The sequence below is a fragment of the Anolis sagrei genome, chromosome 5 (genome assembly GCF_037176765.1).
Source record: "Anolis sagrei isolate rAnoSag1 chromosome 5, rAnoSag1.mat, whole genome shotgun sequence".
In the NCBI taxonomy this organism is placed as follows: Eukaryota; Metazoa; Chordata; class Lepidosauria; order Squamata; family Dactyloidae; genus Anolis; species Anolis sagrei.
In genome coordinates, this window is record NC_090025.1 from 88,077,277 (window position 1) to 88,095,569 (window position 18,293).

Genomic DNA, 18,293 nt, shown 5'->3' on the forward strand with positions numbered 1-18,293 from the left:
CTAAAGAGGGCTGCAGACCTTTTCTTCGCCTTATATACAATATTTAAAGCAACAGGAAATAAATCTGTTTTCAAAATGTTGTATTTGCACCCATTTCACGGATCCTTTGAAGCCCTTCTACGGATCTGTCGTTCACAGGTTAAGAACCCCTGAAATATAGTTATCAAAATTGAAGATATGTCTGTATATATTGCTCTGGTTCACATTCCCTCCTAACCCAAAAATCTTATTTTTACTTCCCATCTTGCATACTTCCAAGCTGGAGAGTTGGTGCATCACATGAGAATCTGGGTTAAGGCAAATGATTTGGTTCACAGAGTTATAATTAAGGGTCTATCTGGTGTCAGAGGGCACTTCACATAATGAAAAGTCTTTGGATTTGGTATTTCCTTGTTTATCTTCAGCTTAGACAGGTTATGTTTTACCATCTTAACAAAAGCAAAACAAATCTTTGATCAGGTTTGTCTTATTAATGTTTTTTTCCTATACTCTCAGTAGGAAAACAAAACAAAACAAACACTCCCTTGAGGGGTACAAAAATAAAGGAGGGGATGATGTGCCAAGACAAAACCTTATGATCCAGGCAACTGATTCCTTCGGTTCCGACTTTTCCTGCTGTTGATGAGGTCCTTCAACTTGCTGTAATCTCCTCGCATCTTCTGGGAGTCTTCAGCCTGGTGCCCCAGCTGCCTTGTGTCTTTGCAGTATTGATTAATCAGTTGCAGTTCTGAATGGCTGATAGATCCAACCAAGTCCTTGGGATGAAACTGCAAAGCCTGGAGTGAGCTAGCCCAGGTCCATGGGGACCACTTTTCAGTCATGAAGGCCACCACGTCTGAATCCAACACCTTGAAGTTCACCTTTGCTATTGTTTGCTTGAAATTATTTTCTGTTGCAATGCAATGGTAGAGTCCTCGGTCAGCCTCCTGGACAGAGCGAATTAAGAGCCCTTGCTCAGTTGCTATGATTCTTTCATTAAGCTTGACCTGCAAGCAACACAGACAAGATTATATGGTTTCTAACACTGAATATGTGAAGATGAGAAAAAATAGCATTGTTTTGTTTTCACAGAGAAATAGACTCTGAGCAGGATGATTTACTTTCACCAGCCACAAACATCTACTTTAGAATATACAGAACAACCTCCTTATCTACAGATTCAATATCCACAGTTTCACTTACCCACACTCCAAAAAAGTATTCTTATTTATTATTTATTTATTTTATTTACCTTACTTATATACCGCTGTTCTCAGCCCGAAGGCGACTCACAGCGGTTCACAACAAATACGAACAGCAAAAATTCAGTGCTACAGTATAGAAACAGTAACAACCTAACACATTACACAATTAATAAACAGTTACTACAATACCCATTTACAGTCGTCTCGTCATCAAAAACATGTTCCAGATTCGTCATCCATTGTTCAATTCCAGTGTTCATTAAGCAATCATTGCACTAATTATTCGAACGCCTGCTCAAACAGCCAGGTCTTCACTTTTTTGCGGAATACTATTAGAGATGGTGCTAGTCTAATGTCCGTGGGAAGGGCATTCCACAGCCGAGGAGCCACCACCGAGAAGGCCCTATCTCTCGTCCCCAACAGCCGAGCCTGAGAAGCAGGTGGGATCGAGAGCAGGGTCTCCCAGGAAGATCTCAAAGTCCTGGTGGGTTCATAGGCAGAGATGCGGTCGGATAGGTAGCTTGGGCCGGAACCGTTTAGGGCTTTGAAGGCCAATTCCAGCACTTTGAATTCAGCCCGGTAGCAGATCGGTAGCCAGTGGAGTTGGCGCAACAGGGGGGTTGTATGCTCCCTGCGCTCCGCTCCTGGTTAAAATCATGGCTGCCGAGCGTTGGACTAGTTGGAGCTTCCGAGCTGTCTTCAAAGGCAACCCCGCGTAGAGAGCGTTGCAGTAGTCTAAACGGGATGTAACCAGAGCGTGGACTACCGTGGCCAAGTCAGACTTCCCAAGGTACGGGCGCAGCTGGCGCACAAGCTTTAGCTGTGCAAATGCTCCCCTGGTCACCGCCGAAACCTGGGGTTCCAGGCTCAGTGATGAGTCCAGGGTCACACCCAAGCTGTGAACCTGCATCTTCAGGGAGAGTGCGGCCCCATCCAACACAGGCTGTAACCCTATGCCCTGTTCGGCCTTGCGACTGACCAGGAGTACCTCTGTCTTGTCTGGATTCAATTTCAATTTGTTCGCCCTCATCCAGACCATCACAGCGGCCAAGCACCGGTTCAGGACCTGGACAGCCTCCTTAGTAGCAGGTGGAAAGGAGTGACAGAGTTGGACATCATCCGCGTACAGATGACACCGTACCCCGAAACTCCGGATGATCTCCCCCAGCGGCTTCATGTAGATGTTAAACAACATGGGAGACAATATTGAGCCCTGAGGAACCCCACAAGACAATGGTTGTGGGGTTGAACAGGTGTCCCCCAACAACACTTTCTGAGATCGACCCTCTAGGAATGACCGGAGCCACTGCAAAACAGTACCTCCAAGACCCATCCCCGCGAGGCGTCTCAGAAGGATACCGTGGATACCTTCCCTGGGATATGTTTATGGGCTTAAATATGAGTATAGGAAGAAACTTGATAAATATACAACTTTCTGCTATTCAGATCTAGTTTCCAGCATTAAGAGGTGTTCCATGCAGAAGAACAGCCTGGGGTATGTAAACATAAATAATTTCTAATTTTATTCCACTTAAGGAAGGCTGACTCCGTACAAATAATTATACTGTATTTAAGAGAGCTGAAACTTGATAGCCTTAGAGAAGACAGCAATGGAAAATGTGATTATACTACGGTCAGGAACATTCTTATTGCTGTGATTATTTTTAGTTCAGACTAAATCCTTGCTTACAAAAGCTTTCCACATAATATTCCCTCCTTCCTTCTCAAATGTATCTCTTTTGCTGTTCTTCTGAATATTTGAAGTACAGAAGACACTGCTATTATTACAATATCCCTGTGGCAAGAAGAAGGTGCAATTCAAAATTAAGGAAGAAAAAACTGTGGGTTTCCATGAAAATCTGCAGATGAAAGCAGAGACACATCTCTTCTCCTACAGCCCAGTAACACTGAAGTGTCCTTGAACGTTATCTAATAGCCTGGCCATCCACAGACATAAAAAAAAAAATCCCTTTAGCTTTCATCAGTAGTCCAGTAAATAGTGGGAGTATTTCATCTCCAGATGGTCTTATGTTATACTTGAAATAATTATGTACGAACCATAGGAACTGTTTTGTTATGTATTTATGAACTGACTTTTTCTATGATTTTCTATAACATTAAAATAATTTATTTATTTATTTATTTATTTATTTATTTATTTATTTACAGTATTTATATTCTGCCCTTCTCACCCCGCAGGGGACTCAGGGCGGATTACAGTGTACATATACATGGCAAACATTCAATGCCAATTTGACATACAATGTATACAGACTAGGGCTGGGCAATTCGTTTCGTTAATTCGTAATTCGTTAAAAAATTCGTTAATTTTTGAATTACGAAACGATTACAAAACTTTTTTTTTAACCTGGAAGTGTTTTTAAATATCAAAACGGCAGGCGCCAAAAAATTTTGTATTTCCGTCCATTTCGGAAATACGTAAGATGGCCGCCTGCCGATGCTTGCTGGGAGCTCTCTTCTCTCGGCGCCGGCTGAGCAAGCGAGCGAGAGGGCGAGCGAGAGGGGCGAGCGAGCGGCGAGCGAGAGGGGCGAGCGAGAGATGACTACCTGTCATCTCTCTCACACACACCTCTCACTTTCTCTGCCATCTCTCTCTCGCTCTGTCTACCTACCTATTGTCTCTCACTTTCTCTCTCTATCATCTCTCTCAGGATCTAAATAACTATAACACAGCTAACCCAGGCATGGGCAAACTTCCTTCAGCCCTCCGAGTGTTTTGGACTTCAACTCCCACAATTAAGCAGCTGAGGGGGAACAGGAAGGGGTCTGAGGTTGTTAGGAATTGTGGGAGTTGAAGTCCAAAACACCTGGAGGGCCCAAGTTTGCCCATGCCTGAGCTAACTGGAGTCATAGCACTGAGCTATGTTGTTTGGGGAGGCACCCACTCTCTTTGGAAGAGAAGGCGAAAGTCCTTGTCAAACTACAACTCCCAGGAGTCTGTAGCATTGAGTCATGTAGAACTCCTTTCGTTCTTCAGTGGAGATGCATGAAAGCGGCGATGGCAGCTCTTCTGAGAGGGGCGGGCGAGCGAGCAGCGAGTGAGAGGGCCCGCCAGAGTGAGTGCCTGCCTTCCCTCCTTAATAATAATTTTAATTTCTCCTCCCTATTCTACTAAATTAATAATTAAATTTAAAAAATATTTTAAAAATATTGAAAAAAAAGGGCGCCATCTTTACAAAATGTTTTGTAAATATTTACGAAATTTCGTAAATACCGAACTTTTTTTTTTGGAAAATTTTGTAATTATTTTAAATATCGAAACAAAAAAAAACCCCCAATTACAAATCGATTTTAGAAACAAATTTTTGCGTTGTTACCCAGGCCTAATACAGACATACACAGAGGCTATTTAACTTTTTCTGGCCACCAGGGGAGCTGTCGCTTTCATCGTCCATCTACGACACTGATGAAGTACTTCCGCATTCCCCGCATGCTTTTGCTGAAGTATTTTTTATGGCCTCATAAATTTGTTAATTTAGCCTCCTCACACAAGGTGGTAACTAATTTTCCTACTTGACAGATGTAACTGTCTTTCGGGTTGCAAAGGTCGACAACAGGCTACACACAATTGGTTGGAAGCCCACTCCAACCCGGGCTGGCTTCGAACTCATTACCTTTTGGTCAGAGTGATCTTAATGCAGCTGACACTCAGCCAGCTGCGCCACAATCCCGGTGCGCTTTACGTATTTGCTTTACATATCTATCTATTGTGTCTCTGGTTTCTTCTGCAATCTAAAAGTAATGGCCAGAACCTGTATCAGCTTATTCTTAGCTATACCTAACTATTAGGCTTCTGCGATCAATGAAAAAAATGTTTCAGTGCTCATTAATAAAATAGGGGGGGGGGGGCATAATTTCTAAGTGTTTCTAAAATATCTCTAGGAGTCTGTATCATAATTAATCTGGAATGTGTCCAAAGGAGGGCGACTAAAATGATCAAGGGTCTGGAGAACAAGACCTATGAGCAGCGGCTTAAGGAGCTCGGCATGTTTAGCCTGAAGAAGAGAAGGCTGAGAGGAGATATGATAGCCATGTATATTATACATGGCTATTTATATGCATGGCTATTATATTTATATTTATACATGGCTATATATTTCACATATATATTTATGTGAAAGGAAGCCACAGGGAGGAAGGAGCAAGCTGGAGACTAGGACGCGAAACAATGGCTTTAAACTACAAGAAAGCAGATTCCATCTGAACATGAGGAAGAACTTCCTGGCTGTGAGAGCCGTTCAGCAGTGGAACTCTCTGCCCTGCAGTGTGGTGGAGGCTCCTTCTTTGGAAGCTTTTAAACAGAGGCTGGATGGCCATCTGTCAGGGGTGATTTGAATGCAATATTCCTGCTTCTTGGCAGGGGGTTGGACTGGATGGCCCATGAGGTCTCTTCCAACTCTTTGATTCTATGATTCTATGCTGTCAGAGGGTTTTCTTCCTTGCTCGGCCATCCAGCCAGGCATCCCTCCGTCCTGCCTGTCCTGCCCCCCTTGCTGCCCCATTTGGGAAAGGAATGGGGCTTCTCACTCAACTTTGGGCCCATCCTCCTCAGGGCCCTTTGGGGGAACCAAACCCAGCCCTTTTGGGGGGAGAAGCGGCGCCTACAATTGACCTGGGGCCACTTAAATGACTTACATAACTTATCCAAAAATCATAGGTCAGTGTCTTGAATATTATGTTTTTTTATGTGGGTGCCCCTCATGTTTTTCAATATCACTTTATATGTACAAATCTTACAAAATAGATAAGATAAATGACTTGCAAACAAGGTTTTACACACCCCTATTAACTATACTACAGAAGCCCCCAGTGGCGCAGTGGGTTAAATCCCTGTGCCGGCAGGACTGAAAATTGACAGGTCGCAGGTTCAAATCCAGGGAGAGGCGGATGAGCTCCCTGTATCAGCTCCAGCTCCTCATGCGGAGACATGAGAGAAGCCTTCCACAAGGATGATAAAAACATCAACTCATCCAGGCATCCCCTGGGCAACGTCCTTGCAGACGGCCAATTCTCTCACACCAGAAGCAACTTGCAGTTTCTCAAGTTGCTCCTGACACGACAAAAAAAACCAAACAAACTATACTACTTAATGAAGTAACATCTTTCACCACTACCACCACATCTGATGGAAGCATCAGTAAACCATGTTCCAATCACCAGAAGAATGGACCTCTTTCTCCCTATGGAGACGATGCCTGGTAAAAAAGATTGTGAATCTGGTGACTTATGATTGTGGCAATAGTATGAAAATCATAACTAAACAGCAATTGTGAATACAAAACAGTTTATTGTTCATGTGTATATATGACTTGCAATGAATTTAATGGGTTCCTTTTTTAAAATAAAATGTAACTCAAGTCAAGTCATCATGAGGAGACAGCAAAGCTTAGAGAAGACAATTATGCTGGGGAAAGTGGAAAGTAAAAGGAAGAGGGGCCGACCAAGGGCAAGATGGATGGATGGCATCCTTGAAGTGACTGGACTGACCTTGAAGGAGCTGGGGGTGGTGACGGCCAACAGGGAGCTCTGCTGTGGGCTGGTCCATGAGGTCATGAAGAGTCGGAGATGACTGAACGAATGAACAACAACAATAACAAGTCTTGGCAATGCCTGATGAAAGAGGTGCCTTGTCACCTTTTGAATTTTGGAGGTGCAAAATGATAATTTTATTGGAAAATGAAAAGCCAAGGAGTTTCTTTTCAATCCCAACTGTGACTCAAACTATATTTAGCTAGTTAAAAATATCTTTAGTCTTAGCCACTGAAAGAGTTTATAGTGCTGCATGCTATTTTTCATGCTATACTATCATGTAAGGTACAATTCTAAAGATCATATACCATATGAGAATTTTCACTGATCTCTCATGATTAGATTTCTGACTGAATGCATGCTTTTGATTCTTTAATGTTGTTTTCTAAGATTACTCACTTCTTTTCTCCTGTCATTGTCCTTCTGTAACAGCCATTTCACTGAAGCCTGTGGTGATTTAGGTGCACATTCAAGGAAGGTGGTATTATTCTTGACTCCATACTGAATCACCTCTGCTGCATTTCGGTAAGCTACAATACAAAATAAAATCTAGATAAGAATGATCTGAAATAAGACATGTATTACATAGTTTACAAAAATGGCAAAAGCATGACAATCTCAGACTGATGATATCCGGGACTTAACAAGGTGGAGACAAAAAACTAAAGGTATTGTCGAAGACTTTCATGGCCGGAATCACTGGGTTGTTGTAGGTTTTTTTCCTGGCTGTACTTACTTTACTTACTTAGGTGATCCCTCGCTTTCCGAGGATGATTGTCTTCCAATATTCTTGTGGGTCCGTATGTGGCTTGCTCTGCATCTTCTTCCGCAGTGAGGGCATTGGTTTCCAGGTGGAAGGCGGTCTCGGTCGGAGTTGGCTTGACGCGCCTTCCTCTTGGCACATTTCTCTTTTTCACCTTCCACTCGTGCCTCCTCAAATTCTGCAGCACTGCTGGTCACAGCTGACCTCCAGCTGGAGCGGTCAAGGGCCAGGGCTTCCCAGTTCTCGCTGTCTATGCCAGAGTTTTAAAGGTTGGCTTTGAGCCCATCTTTAAATCTCTCCAACATTCCGTTTTCCGTTTTTGAGTTCGGAGTAGAGCAGCTGCTTTGGGAGACGGTGGTCGGGCATCCGGACAACATGGCCGGTCCAGCGGAGTTGATGGCGGAGGACCATCGCTTCAATGCTGGTGGTCTTTGCTTCTTCCAGTATGCTGACGTTTGTCCGCTTGTCTTCCCAAGAGATTTGCAGGATTTTCCGGAGGCAGTGCTGATGGAATCGTTCCAGGAGTTGCATGTGACGTCTGTAGACAGTCCATGTCTCACAGGCACAGAGCAGGGTTGGGAGGACAATAGCTTTATAAACAAGCACCTTGGTATCCCTACGAATGTCCCGGTCCTCAAACACTCTCTGCTTCATTCGGAAAAATGCTGCGCTTGCAGAGCTCAGGCGGTGTTGTATTTCGGTGTCGATGTTGACTTTGGTGGAGAGGTGGCTGCCAAGGTAGCGGAAATGATCAACATTTTCTAATGTTACACCATTAAGCTGTATCTCTGGCATTGGAAAGGGGATGGCTGGTGACTGCTGGAAAAGCACCTTGGTTTTTTCAATGTTCAATGACAAGCCGAGCTTCTCGTATGCTTCTGCGAAGGTGTTTAGAGTGGCTTGTAGATCTTCTTCTGAATGCGCACAGACGACGTTGTCATCAGCATATTGGAGTTCTATAACAGATGTTGTTGTGACCTTGGTTTTGGCTTTCAGTCTGCTGAGGTTGAATAGCTTGCCATCTGTCCGATAGACGCTTTCCACTCCCGTGGGAAGCTTCCCATCAACAAGGTGAAGTATCATAGCGATGAAGATGGAGAATAAAGTTGGGGCAATAACACATCCCTGTTTGACACCTGATTCCACCTTAAATGGGTCACTTTGGGAGCCATTGCTGTCCAAGACTGTTGCCATCATGTCATCAGGCAGGAGCTGCAGGATGTTCACAAATTTGCTTGGGCACCCAATTTTTTGGAGGATGCTCCAGAGAGCGCTGCGGTTCACTGTGTCGAATGCCTTTGCAAGATCAATGAATGCCATGTACAGAGGTTGTTCTCTGCATTTTTCTTGGAGCTGTCGTGCAGTGAAGATCATGTCCACGGTTCCTCTGGAGGGGCAGAAGCCATTCTGGGATTCTGGGAGGGTGTCTTCTGAGAGGGGCAGAAGGCGGTTTGCAAGGATTATAGCCATGGTCTAGAGGCATTCTCTCCTGACGTTTCGCCTGCATCTGTGGCAAGCATCCTCAGAGGTAGTGAGGTCTGTTTGAACTAGGAAAAAGGATTTATATATCTGTGGAATGACCAGGGTGAGACAAAGGACTCTTGTCTGCTGGAGCTAGGTGTGAAAGAACAAGCCACGAGAATAAAGACAAAGATCCACCCAGAAGAAAAGTGTTCTTGCCATACATCAAGGGAACCACTGACCGCAGAGGGAAGCTGATGAGGAAACACAACATACAAACTATGTACAGACCCACCAAGAAAATCCAACAATGCTACGTTTAGCAAAGGACAAGAGGGATCCTCTCACTTCTGCAGGGGTCTACCGTGTACCATGCAGCTGTGGACAAGTCTACAGAGGGACCACCAAATGCAGCAATGCCCAAACACGAATCAAGGAACATGAAAGGCACTGCAGACTACTTTAACCAGAGAAGTCAGCCATAGCAGAGCACCTGATGAACCAACCTGGACGCAGCATATTATTTGAGAACACAGAAATGCTGGACCACACCAACAACCACCATGTCAGACTACACAGAGAAGCCATTGAAATCCACAAGCATGTGGACAATTTCAACAGAAAGGAGGAAACCATGAAAATGAAAAAAATCTGGCTACCAGTATTAAAATACATGATAGTCGCTGCCCAAGCTACTGTGGCCTTGGATTGGAAAGACCATAGAAAGTGGGAAATTAAAAAATGGTATGGAAAACTAGCAGACTTTATGCTCCAGGACCACATTATATTAAACTTAATAATAAACATAATAATAACATAAACATAATAATAAACATCTTTGAAAGAAGATCCAAATAGGCTGAATAAGGCTGAATAAAGAAGAATTGGGTTCAGAAATGGGGGAGATTGATAGATAAAGTCAAAGGAAACGGAAAATATAAAGAACTGAACCATTCTCTTTCTACGATTGTTCAATTAAAATAATATTTGAATGAAGGAAATTACTGTTCCCAGATGGTGGGGGGAGGGGGGGGAGTGCAAAATCGATGGACACAAGTTGGAGATAGAATAGGCAAGGTTTAGAACACTAAGAAAATAATATTTGATATGTATTTTGAAATGGTGATAGATTGTGGTATTATTCTATCTGTCTCTACAATAAAAATATGTTGAAAAAAAAGATCTCCAACTGTTACTCTGAAATTGTACAACCAATCATTTAGATAACCAGTTTACTGGGTATAGATAATCAAGCAATGCTAATAAAGGAAACATTTTAGCATCATAGAATCCAGAAACCACAGCCAGCATGGCCCACACAGTAACCAGCCTCTGCAATAGCCTGACAATATCAGCCACAAATGTTATGACCATGAATGGATCTTGGTGTGTGACCCCCATGACACCATTTGGAGCCACTATCATCTTATGAGGAGACCATATTTAGACTTTCTTTTTAAAAAGAGCTCTGTTCAGTCCCGCAAACAAACATAATACACAAAAAAGGAAGAAAAGAATGCTGGAATTGCATGGGCACTTTACAGTAAACCACATGGAGCGTATGACTCATTTAAGAAGAATAACCATATGGGTTTTTTTCCTAGCTCAGTATTTTTTTCAGTTTTAAATACCTTTTAGGTTAAATCCTCGGCACTGAGTCATAGGGTTTCCATGTCTTACATCTTGTCTTCGACTCCTCCTAAGACATTGATGAAAAAGAAAAGAGATGGCAGAATGTTATTTGAACATAAACGGAACACGCTCCCTGCAAGTTGCTTAGCTACCAGAAGAGCAAGGTTAATAAAGTCCCTATAAATGATATCCTTATTACTGTGTAATGTACATCTAGATCCAGGGAAGTCATGTTACCCCTCTATTCTGCCCTGATTATACCACACCTGGAATACTGTGTCCAATGAAGGGCTAGAAGGCATGATCATCAAATTTGCAGACGACACCAAATTGGGAGGGATAGCCAATACTCCAGAGGACAGGGGCAGAATCCAAAATGATCTTGACAGATATGAGAGATGGGCCAAAACTAACAAAATGAAGTTCAACAGTGACAAATGCAAGATACTCCACTTTGTCAGGAAAAACGAAATGCAAAGATACAGAATGGGGGACAATGCCTGGCTCGAGAGCAGTACGTGTGAAAAAGACCTTGGAGTCCTCGTGGACAACAAGTTAAACATGAGCCAACAATGTGATGTGGCAGCAAAAAAGCCAATGGGATTTTGGCCTGCATCAATAGGAGCATAGTGTCTAGATCTAGGGAACTAATGCTACCCCTCTATTCTGCTTTGGTTAGACCACACCTGGAATACTGTGTCCAATTCTAGGCACCACAATTCAAGAGAGATATTGACAAGCTGGAATGTGTCCAGAGGAGGGTGGCTAAAATGATCAAGGGTCTGGAGAACAAGTCCTATGAGGAGTGGCTTAAGGAGCTGGACATGTTTGTGCACTACCTCTGAGGATGCTTGCCATAGATGCAGGCGAAATGTCAGGAGAAATGCCTCTAGAACATGGCTCTATAGCCCGAAAAAACCCACAAGAACCTAATATATAAAAATATTGGCAGTATTTGACAACCATATTTCCCTTGCCTCAATAAGCCTCTTCGTTCTGTTATGTAAAAGCATTTTGTTTCAGAAGACCGCTTTTAGTAGGTTGCTCTTTGATCTTTAATGTCAAAATTTAAATGGGAGACTTTGATCTTTTCAAGACTGAAAGTAAGCATAGAATGTAAGTCATTCCTATGAATTACAGCATTGTGTATTTTGTTCCTTCAAATATTCCGAGAACATTTGGAGATGCCATTCTAACAAAAGCCCATAAAACGTGGGAAGATGTGCTGTGGGTGTATTTTGAAAACAAGAACATGATCAGATGCCTTGGGGTCTTTTTTGGAAATAAAATTATATTTATAATTACAATTTTATAATTTTATAATATTTTATTTAAATATTATATAAATATTATATTTTATATAATATTTTAATATTTTATAATTTTTATATATAAATTTTAGTATCAATCTAAAAGGGCAAAGAAATAACAAAGCAGAGTTACTACTTTTGTCTAGACTTTGAGACTTGGCTCCTATTATGGATGGCGAGCTTTTTTAAGAGATAAAGGGACAACATACTTCTTAAATATGAAAAACAAACTTCATTCTGTATGCATTTATCTCACAGTAAAAAACATGAAAAATAAACAAAACATGATCTAAAGAAGACAATTTCTTTTGCTAAGTGATGGAAATGTTAAAAGTATCTACAGACGTGTCTAAACTTTTGGCTAGACTTAGCTCACACTTCTGCTTACTTGGAAAATGGATATAAATTCTAAAAGTTAAAATTGCCAAATATCTTGTGTAGTAAGAAAGTGTTGACTTTCGAGTACTATAGAAACATATGGAAGTATAGTAACTATAGCAGGGAACCATGCTATAGGGAAGTAATGCTAGCCCTCTATTCTGCTTTTGTTAGACCACACCTGGAATATTGTGTCCAATTCTGGGCACCACAATTCAAAAGAGATATTGACAAGCTGGAATGTGTTCAGAGGAGGGTGACTAAAATGATCAAGGGTCTGGAGAACAAGCCCTATGAGGAGCGGCTTAAGGAGCTGGGCATGTTTAGCCTGAAGAAGAGAAGGCTGAGAGGAGATATGATAGCCATGTATAAATATGTGAGAGGTAGCCACAGGGAGGAGGGAGCAAGCTTGTTTTCTGCTTCCCTGGAGACTAGGACACGGAATAATGGCTTCAGACTACAAGAAAGGAGATTCCATCTGAACATGAGGAAGAACTTCCTGACTGTGAGAGCCGTTCAGCAGTGGAACTCTCTGCCCCGGAGTGTGGTGGAGGCTCCTTCTTTGGAAGCTTTTAAACAGAGGCTGGATGGCCATCTGTCAGGGGTGATTTGAATGCAATATTCCTGCTTCTTGGCAGGGGGTTGGACTGGATGGCCCATGAGGTCTCTTCCAACTCTTTGATTCTATGATTCTATGGTTAATGAGAGTTGCAGTCCAATACCACCTCATTTTCCATATATCATCCCCTGCCCTAAACTAAACACAATTAATTAATTAATTAATTAATTAGCAATTTTGTCTTCTCTATCGGGGGACTCGGGACGGTTTCCAACAGTAAAATCACAAAACAATCATTAAAAACATCATATGACATGTTCAATTAAAACGTTATAATAGCAAAATGCAATCACATTATAACAATGGTCAGTCGTCATAGTAAATTCGTTGTCCATCATTCATCGTCATCTATCCAATCACAGAAATATTGATTCACTCATTGAAAGCCAAACCCCATAGCCAGGTTTTCACCCATTTTCTGAACAACAGAATGGAGGGGGCAGTTCTGATCTCCAGTGGGAGAGAGTTCCAGAGTCGAGGGGCCACCACCGAGAAGGCCCTGTCCCTCGTCCCCACCAGACGCGCCTGAGAGGCCGGTGGGACCGAGAGCAGGGCCCCTCCAGATGATCTTAACAACCTAGATGGTTCATAGGGGAGAATACGTTCGGACAGGTAAACTGGGCCTTCCTGCAAAAGATCTTCATTGTTGGCTTGTGCCATCAAATTGCTTACAACTTATGGTAACTCAATAGTGAAGCTTTCATGGGGTTTTCTGGGGGATGAGAGTGTGTGACTTGCCCAGATAAACTCAGTGGATTTATATGGCCAGGCTGGGAACCGAACCTTGAAATCCAGAATCATAATCCAATGTGCACTGGTCTCTAACTGTGATAACAAAAAAGAACAAGGCAGTGAAAATGGAGATGCTCGATCTCCAGATACACAGTAAAAGAAGCACAGCAGTTGTAACATTTTCCGTGAGGGGAACGCTGCCAATAAGCTATTCCATTAATTATTAGTAAATGAGCAGCTTGTCTTTTTGCTGGCAGTTATCCACGGAAAAGTCAGACCCTCCAAATGTGAAAAAGCATGAAGTCTTCAAGTGCTAAAGCTGTTTTATTAATAAATTAATACACTAGATGGCCAGACCTTGCCAAATATGTGTGTGTAGGACACATCCCACATACATATTTGGCAAGGTCTGGCCATCTAGATGTGTAGGACACATCTCAGTAAGGTAATACTCAAGATCCTGCAAGGAAGACTCCAGCAATACATGGAGCGAGAGTTGCCAGATGTTCAAGCTGGGTTTAGAAAAGGCAGAGGAACAAGAGACCAGATTGCCAATATCCGCTGGATAATGGAGAAAGGCAGGGAGTTTCAGAAAAACATCTATTTTTGCTTCATTGACTATTCTAAAGCCTTTGACTGTGTGGATCATAATAAATTGTGGCAAGTTCTTGGTGGGATGGGCATACCAAGCCACCTTGTCTCTCTCCTGAGGAATCTGTACAAGGACCAAGTAGCAACAGTCAGAACTGACCACGGAACAACAGACTGGTTCAAGATTGGGAAAGGCGTACAGCAAGGCTGCATACTCTCCCCCAACCTATTCAACTTGTATGCAGAACACATCATGCGATGTGCGGGGCTTGATGAATGCAAAGCTGGGGTGAAAATTGCTGGAAGAAACATTAACAACCTCAGATATGCAGATGACACCACTCTGATGGCCGAAAGCGAGGAGGAGCTGAGGAGCCTTCTAATCAAGGTGAAAGAAGAAAGCGCAAAAGCTGGGTTGCAGCTAAACATCAAAAAAACCAAGATTATGGCAACAAGAATGATTGACAACTGGGAAATAGAGGGAGAAAATGTGGAGGCCGTGACAGACTTTGTATTTCTAGGTGCAAAGATTACTGCAGACGCAGACTGTAGCCAGGAAATCAAAAGACGCTTACTTCTTGGGAGGAGAGCAATGTCCAGTCTCGATAAAATATTAATATTATATAATATATTATATAATTATATAATATATTATATTATATAATATAATTATATAATATATTATATAATTATATAATATATTATATTATATAATATAATTATATAATATATTATATAATTATATAATATATTATATTATATTATATAATTAATATTATATAATATAATATTAATATTGTGCTATGGTAATAATATAATATATTGTATTTACTTTTTACTTGTAAGCCCCCTTCGTGGTGGGAAGGGCAGCATATAAATGTCATAAATAATTAAAAATAATAAATAAATATTTTGAAACGAAACAGATTTTGGGCATTTCACACACCTCTAATATTAATATTATTATTTTATAATTCAGAGACATCAGACTGGCAACAAAGATCTGCCTAGTCAAAGCCATGGTATTCCCTGTAGTCACCTATGGATGTGAGAGCTGGACCTTAGGGAAGGCTGAGCGAAGTAAGATTGATGCGTTTGAGCTGTGGTGTTGGAGGAAAGTTCTGAGAGTGCCTTGGACTGCGAGAAGATCCAACCAGTCCATCCTCCAGGAAATAAAGCCCGGCTGCTCACTGGAGGGGAGGATACTAGAGACAAAGTTGAAGTACTTTGGCCACATCATGAGGAGACAGCAAAGCCTAGAGAAGACAATTATGCTGGGGAAAGTGGAAGGCAAAAGGAAGAGGGGCCGACCAAGGGCAAGATGGATGGATGGCATCCTTGAAGTGACTGGACTGACCTTGAAGGAGCTGGGGGTGGTGACGGGCGACAGGGAGCTCTGGCGTGGACTGGTCCATGAGGTCACGAAGAGTCGGAGATGACTGAACGAATGAACAACAACAGGACACATCCCAGGTAATTCAGAAGTGATCAATAAAAGACTTTCTCTTCCAATATTTTATGACATGCCCAAAAATAGAAACAGAAGCTTCACATTTCTTTTTACAATTCTCATCAGTTCCCCCAATATTTATTCACCTTTTCCCGGTTGGGTAGAACCTGGAGCAGGAATTGCCATCCCAGGCGCAGTAGGGGTCTCTGGCGAGGCAGCAATCAGCGCAAGCCGTTCCGTATATATGACAGCGGTGCAAAGAAACCTGGGTGACCCCTTCATCTGAGCTTACATACAATTGTTGCTATTGAACAGGAAATTGAGAGAGATTTATTTCAGGTGCTGAGATTAGAAAAGGAAAGTTAGCCAGGATGCAACTAATGAAGGACGAAAGCTTTCCTATCCCTTCAGCATTAACAACGAAAGCAAAGGGTGAGCTACTGATGGGTGAAGAGCCAAAGTAAACAGAGGGATCTTTCGGGTTAATCTGCCTATAATATTATACCTTCCTGTTAGAAAATGCTTAACACATTTTAAACAGTGTGGGTCATTGTTTCATTCTGTCTGGAGGAGGGTGAAATTCAGCTTAGAGATCTGATATGCTACGCCTTTTTCCATATTTTATTTCCACCATCCCCAGCTAGAAATTTGGATAAGGCTCACAGATTTGAGAAACCTCCATTCTTCTGCACACAATCTTTGGCTTCTCTTTTACTTTTGTGGCAAGAGGGAATAACCTTTGGGTCTTGAAGAAGGCTACAGCCTTAGTACAGAATGTATAGAGTTGGAGCCATACCAGGAAGGGGAAGGGAGAGATGTGAGCAAAGAAAACAAGTATTTCACGGTTAGTCTGGCCAGTAAAGCTGTCTGGGAACTATGCCTAAGTCCCAGCTCAGCCCAACAAAGACTGAGTAAGTCTGGTTGCCTGGCCCAGGGTGTGTCAATCACACAGTTGCCTGAACTTGTAGAGTAGGCAACCAGGCCGTTGCCCATCACATTAAACACTCCCCTCAATTTTAGAGTTCTGTCTTCTTAAATCCTTATAGCTGTGAAAGTGACTATAATGACTAACACCACACTGAAACATCTGGCTGACCAAATATTATACAATGACCATGGGAACAAAGAAAAGGGAACCTACAAGCCACTGCAACATGGGTTGGGTCCAGATATGCAGTGCAATTCTATTGATATTTACATGGCAGTAAGTTCCATTTATCTGAGTGGTTAGGATTGCACTATCCATTGCTTGATCTGAGATCTCACTGAAGTCAAAAAGGTAATGTATTATCGAAGGCTTTCATGGCCGGAATCACTGGGTTGTTGTAGGTTTTTTCGACCTATATGGCTATGGTCTAGAGGCATTCTCTCCTGACGTTTCATCTACATCTATGGCAAGCATCCTCAGAGGTAGTGAGGTCTGTTGGAACTAGGAAAAAGGTTTATATATCTGTGGAATGACCAGGGTGAAACAAAGGACTCTTGTCTGCTGGAGCTAAGTATGAATGTTTCAACTGACCATCTTAATTAGCATATAATGGCTTGACAGTGCCTAGAGGAAACGTTTGTTGAGAGGTGACGCAGCACCCAAACATGAATCAAGGAACATGAAAGGCACTGCAGACTATTTCAAATAGAGAAATCAGCCATAGCAGAGCACCTGATGAACCAACCTGGACAGAGCATTTTATTTGAGAACACAGAAATGCTGGACCACTCTCACAACCACCATGTCAGACTACACAGAAAAGCCATTGAAATACACAAGCATGTGGACAATTTCAACAGAAAGGAGGAAACCATGAAAGTGAACAAAATCTGGCTACCAGTATTAAAAAACACTAAAATTAGAACAGCACAACAACAGAGAGGAAACAAACAAGGACATCTAATCACCTCTCAACAAATGTTTGCTCTAGGCACTGTCAAGCCATCATATGTTAATCAAGATGGTCAGTTGAAACATTCACACGTAGCTCCAGCAGACAAGAGTCCTTTGTCTCACCCTGGTCATTCCACAGGTATATAAACCCTTTTTCCTAGTTCCAACAGACCTCACTACCTCTGAGGATGCTTGCCATAGATGCAGGCGAAACGTCAGGAGAGAATGCCTCTAGACCATGGCCATATAGCCCAAAAAAACCTACAACAATTCAAAGGGGTAAGTTAGGCAAGGCTTATATGACACTGATCTAAACAGACTCAAGTTCAACTATATTTCTTAGGATAATTTTGTAAATATTTCATTTAAGATGGATAATTGTATCTTCAAAAATATTTATGAAATGTTCTTCTCTTTACCTTCTTAGATGAAATGGCCATCGTTGTTATTGGAGCATTATTCTGCAAGGAAAAAAAATCAAGAAAGTTAAGAATTCTTATTTTCTATTGCAGTTAGCCAAGATTATAACATTTTCCAATACATCAAATAATACTTCATTTTTTCTAGAAATACTTTCTTCACAGCTTCATAATTAGATTTTTACCAATCATTGTCTGTGACAGCGCAAAGTTTGTCTGAGCCACGTGTTTCTATCACTTGAGTTAAGCCCCTCAGTCCAAACACTTGCAAGTTCTAGATAATTCCCAATGAACAGCTCATAAAGAACCACCTCAGGAGTGA

The 18,293-nt window shown here is 42.0% G+C and overlaps 1 protein-coding gene across 1 annotated transcript in view; it reads right to left on the reverse strand.

Moving 5' to 3' along the window:
- Positions 1–378: 378 nt before the first annotated feature.
- SEMA3C (semaphorin 3C) overlaps positions 379–18,293 on the reverse strand; it is a 206,889-nt gene continuing 188,974 nt past the window's right edge. The window contains exons 14-18 of the mRNA XM_060778301.2: positions 17,972–18,013; positions 15,817–15,974; positions 10,590–10,657; positions 7,134–7,264; positions 379–986 (exon numbers count right to left, since the gene is read on the reverse strand). Of these exons, the coding sequence (XP_060634284.2) occupies positions 573–986; positions 7,134–7,264; positions 10,590–10,657; positions 15,817–15,974; positions 17,972–18,013 (813 nt within the window). The 3' untranslated portion in view covers positions 379–572. The remainder of the gene's footprint in view (positions 987–7,133; positions 7,265–10,589; positions 10,658–15,816; positions 15,975–17,971; positions 18,014–18,293) is intronic.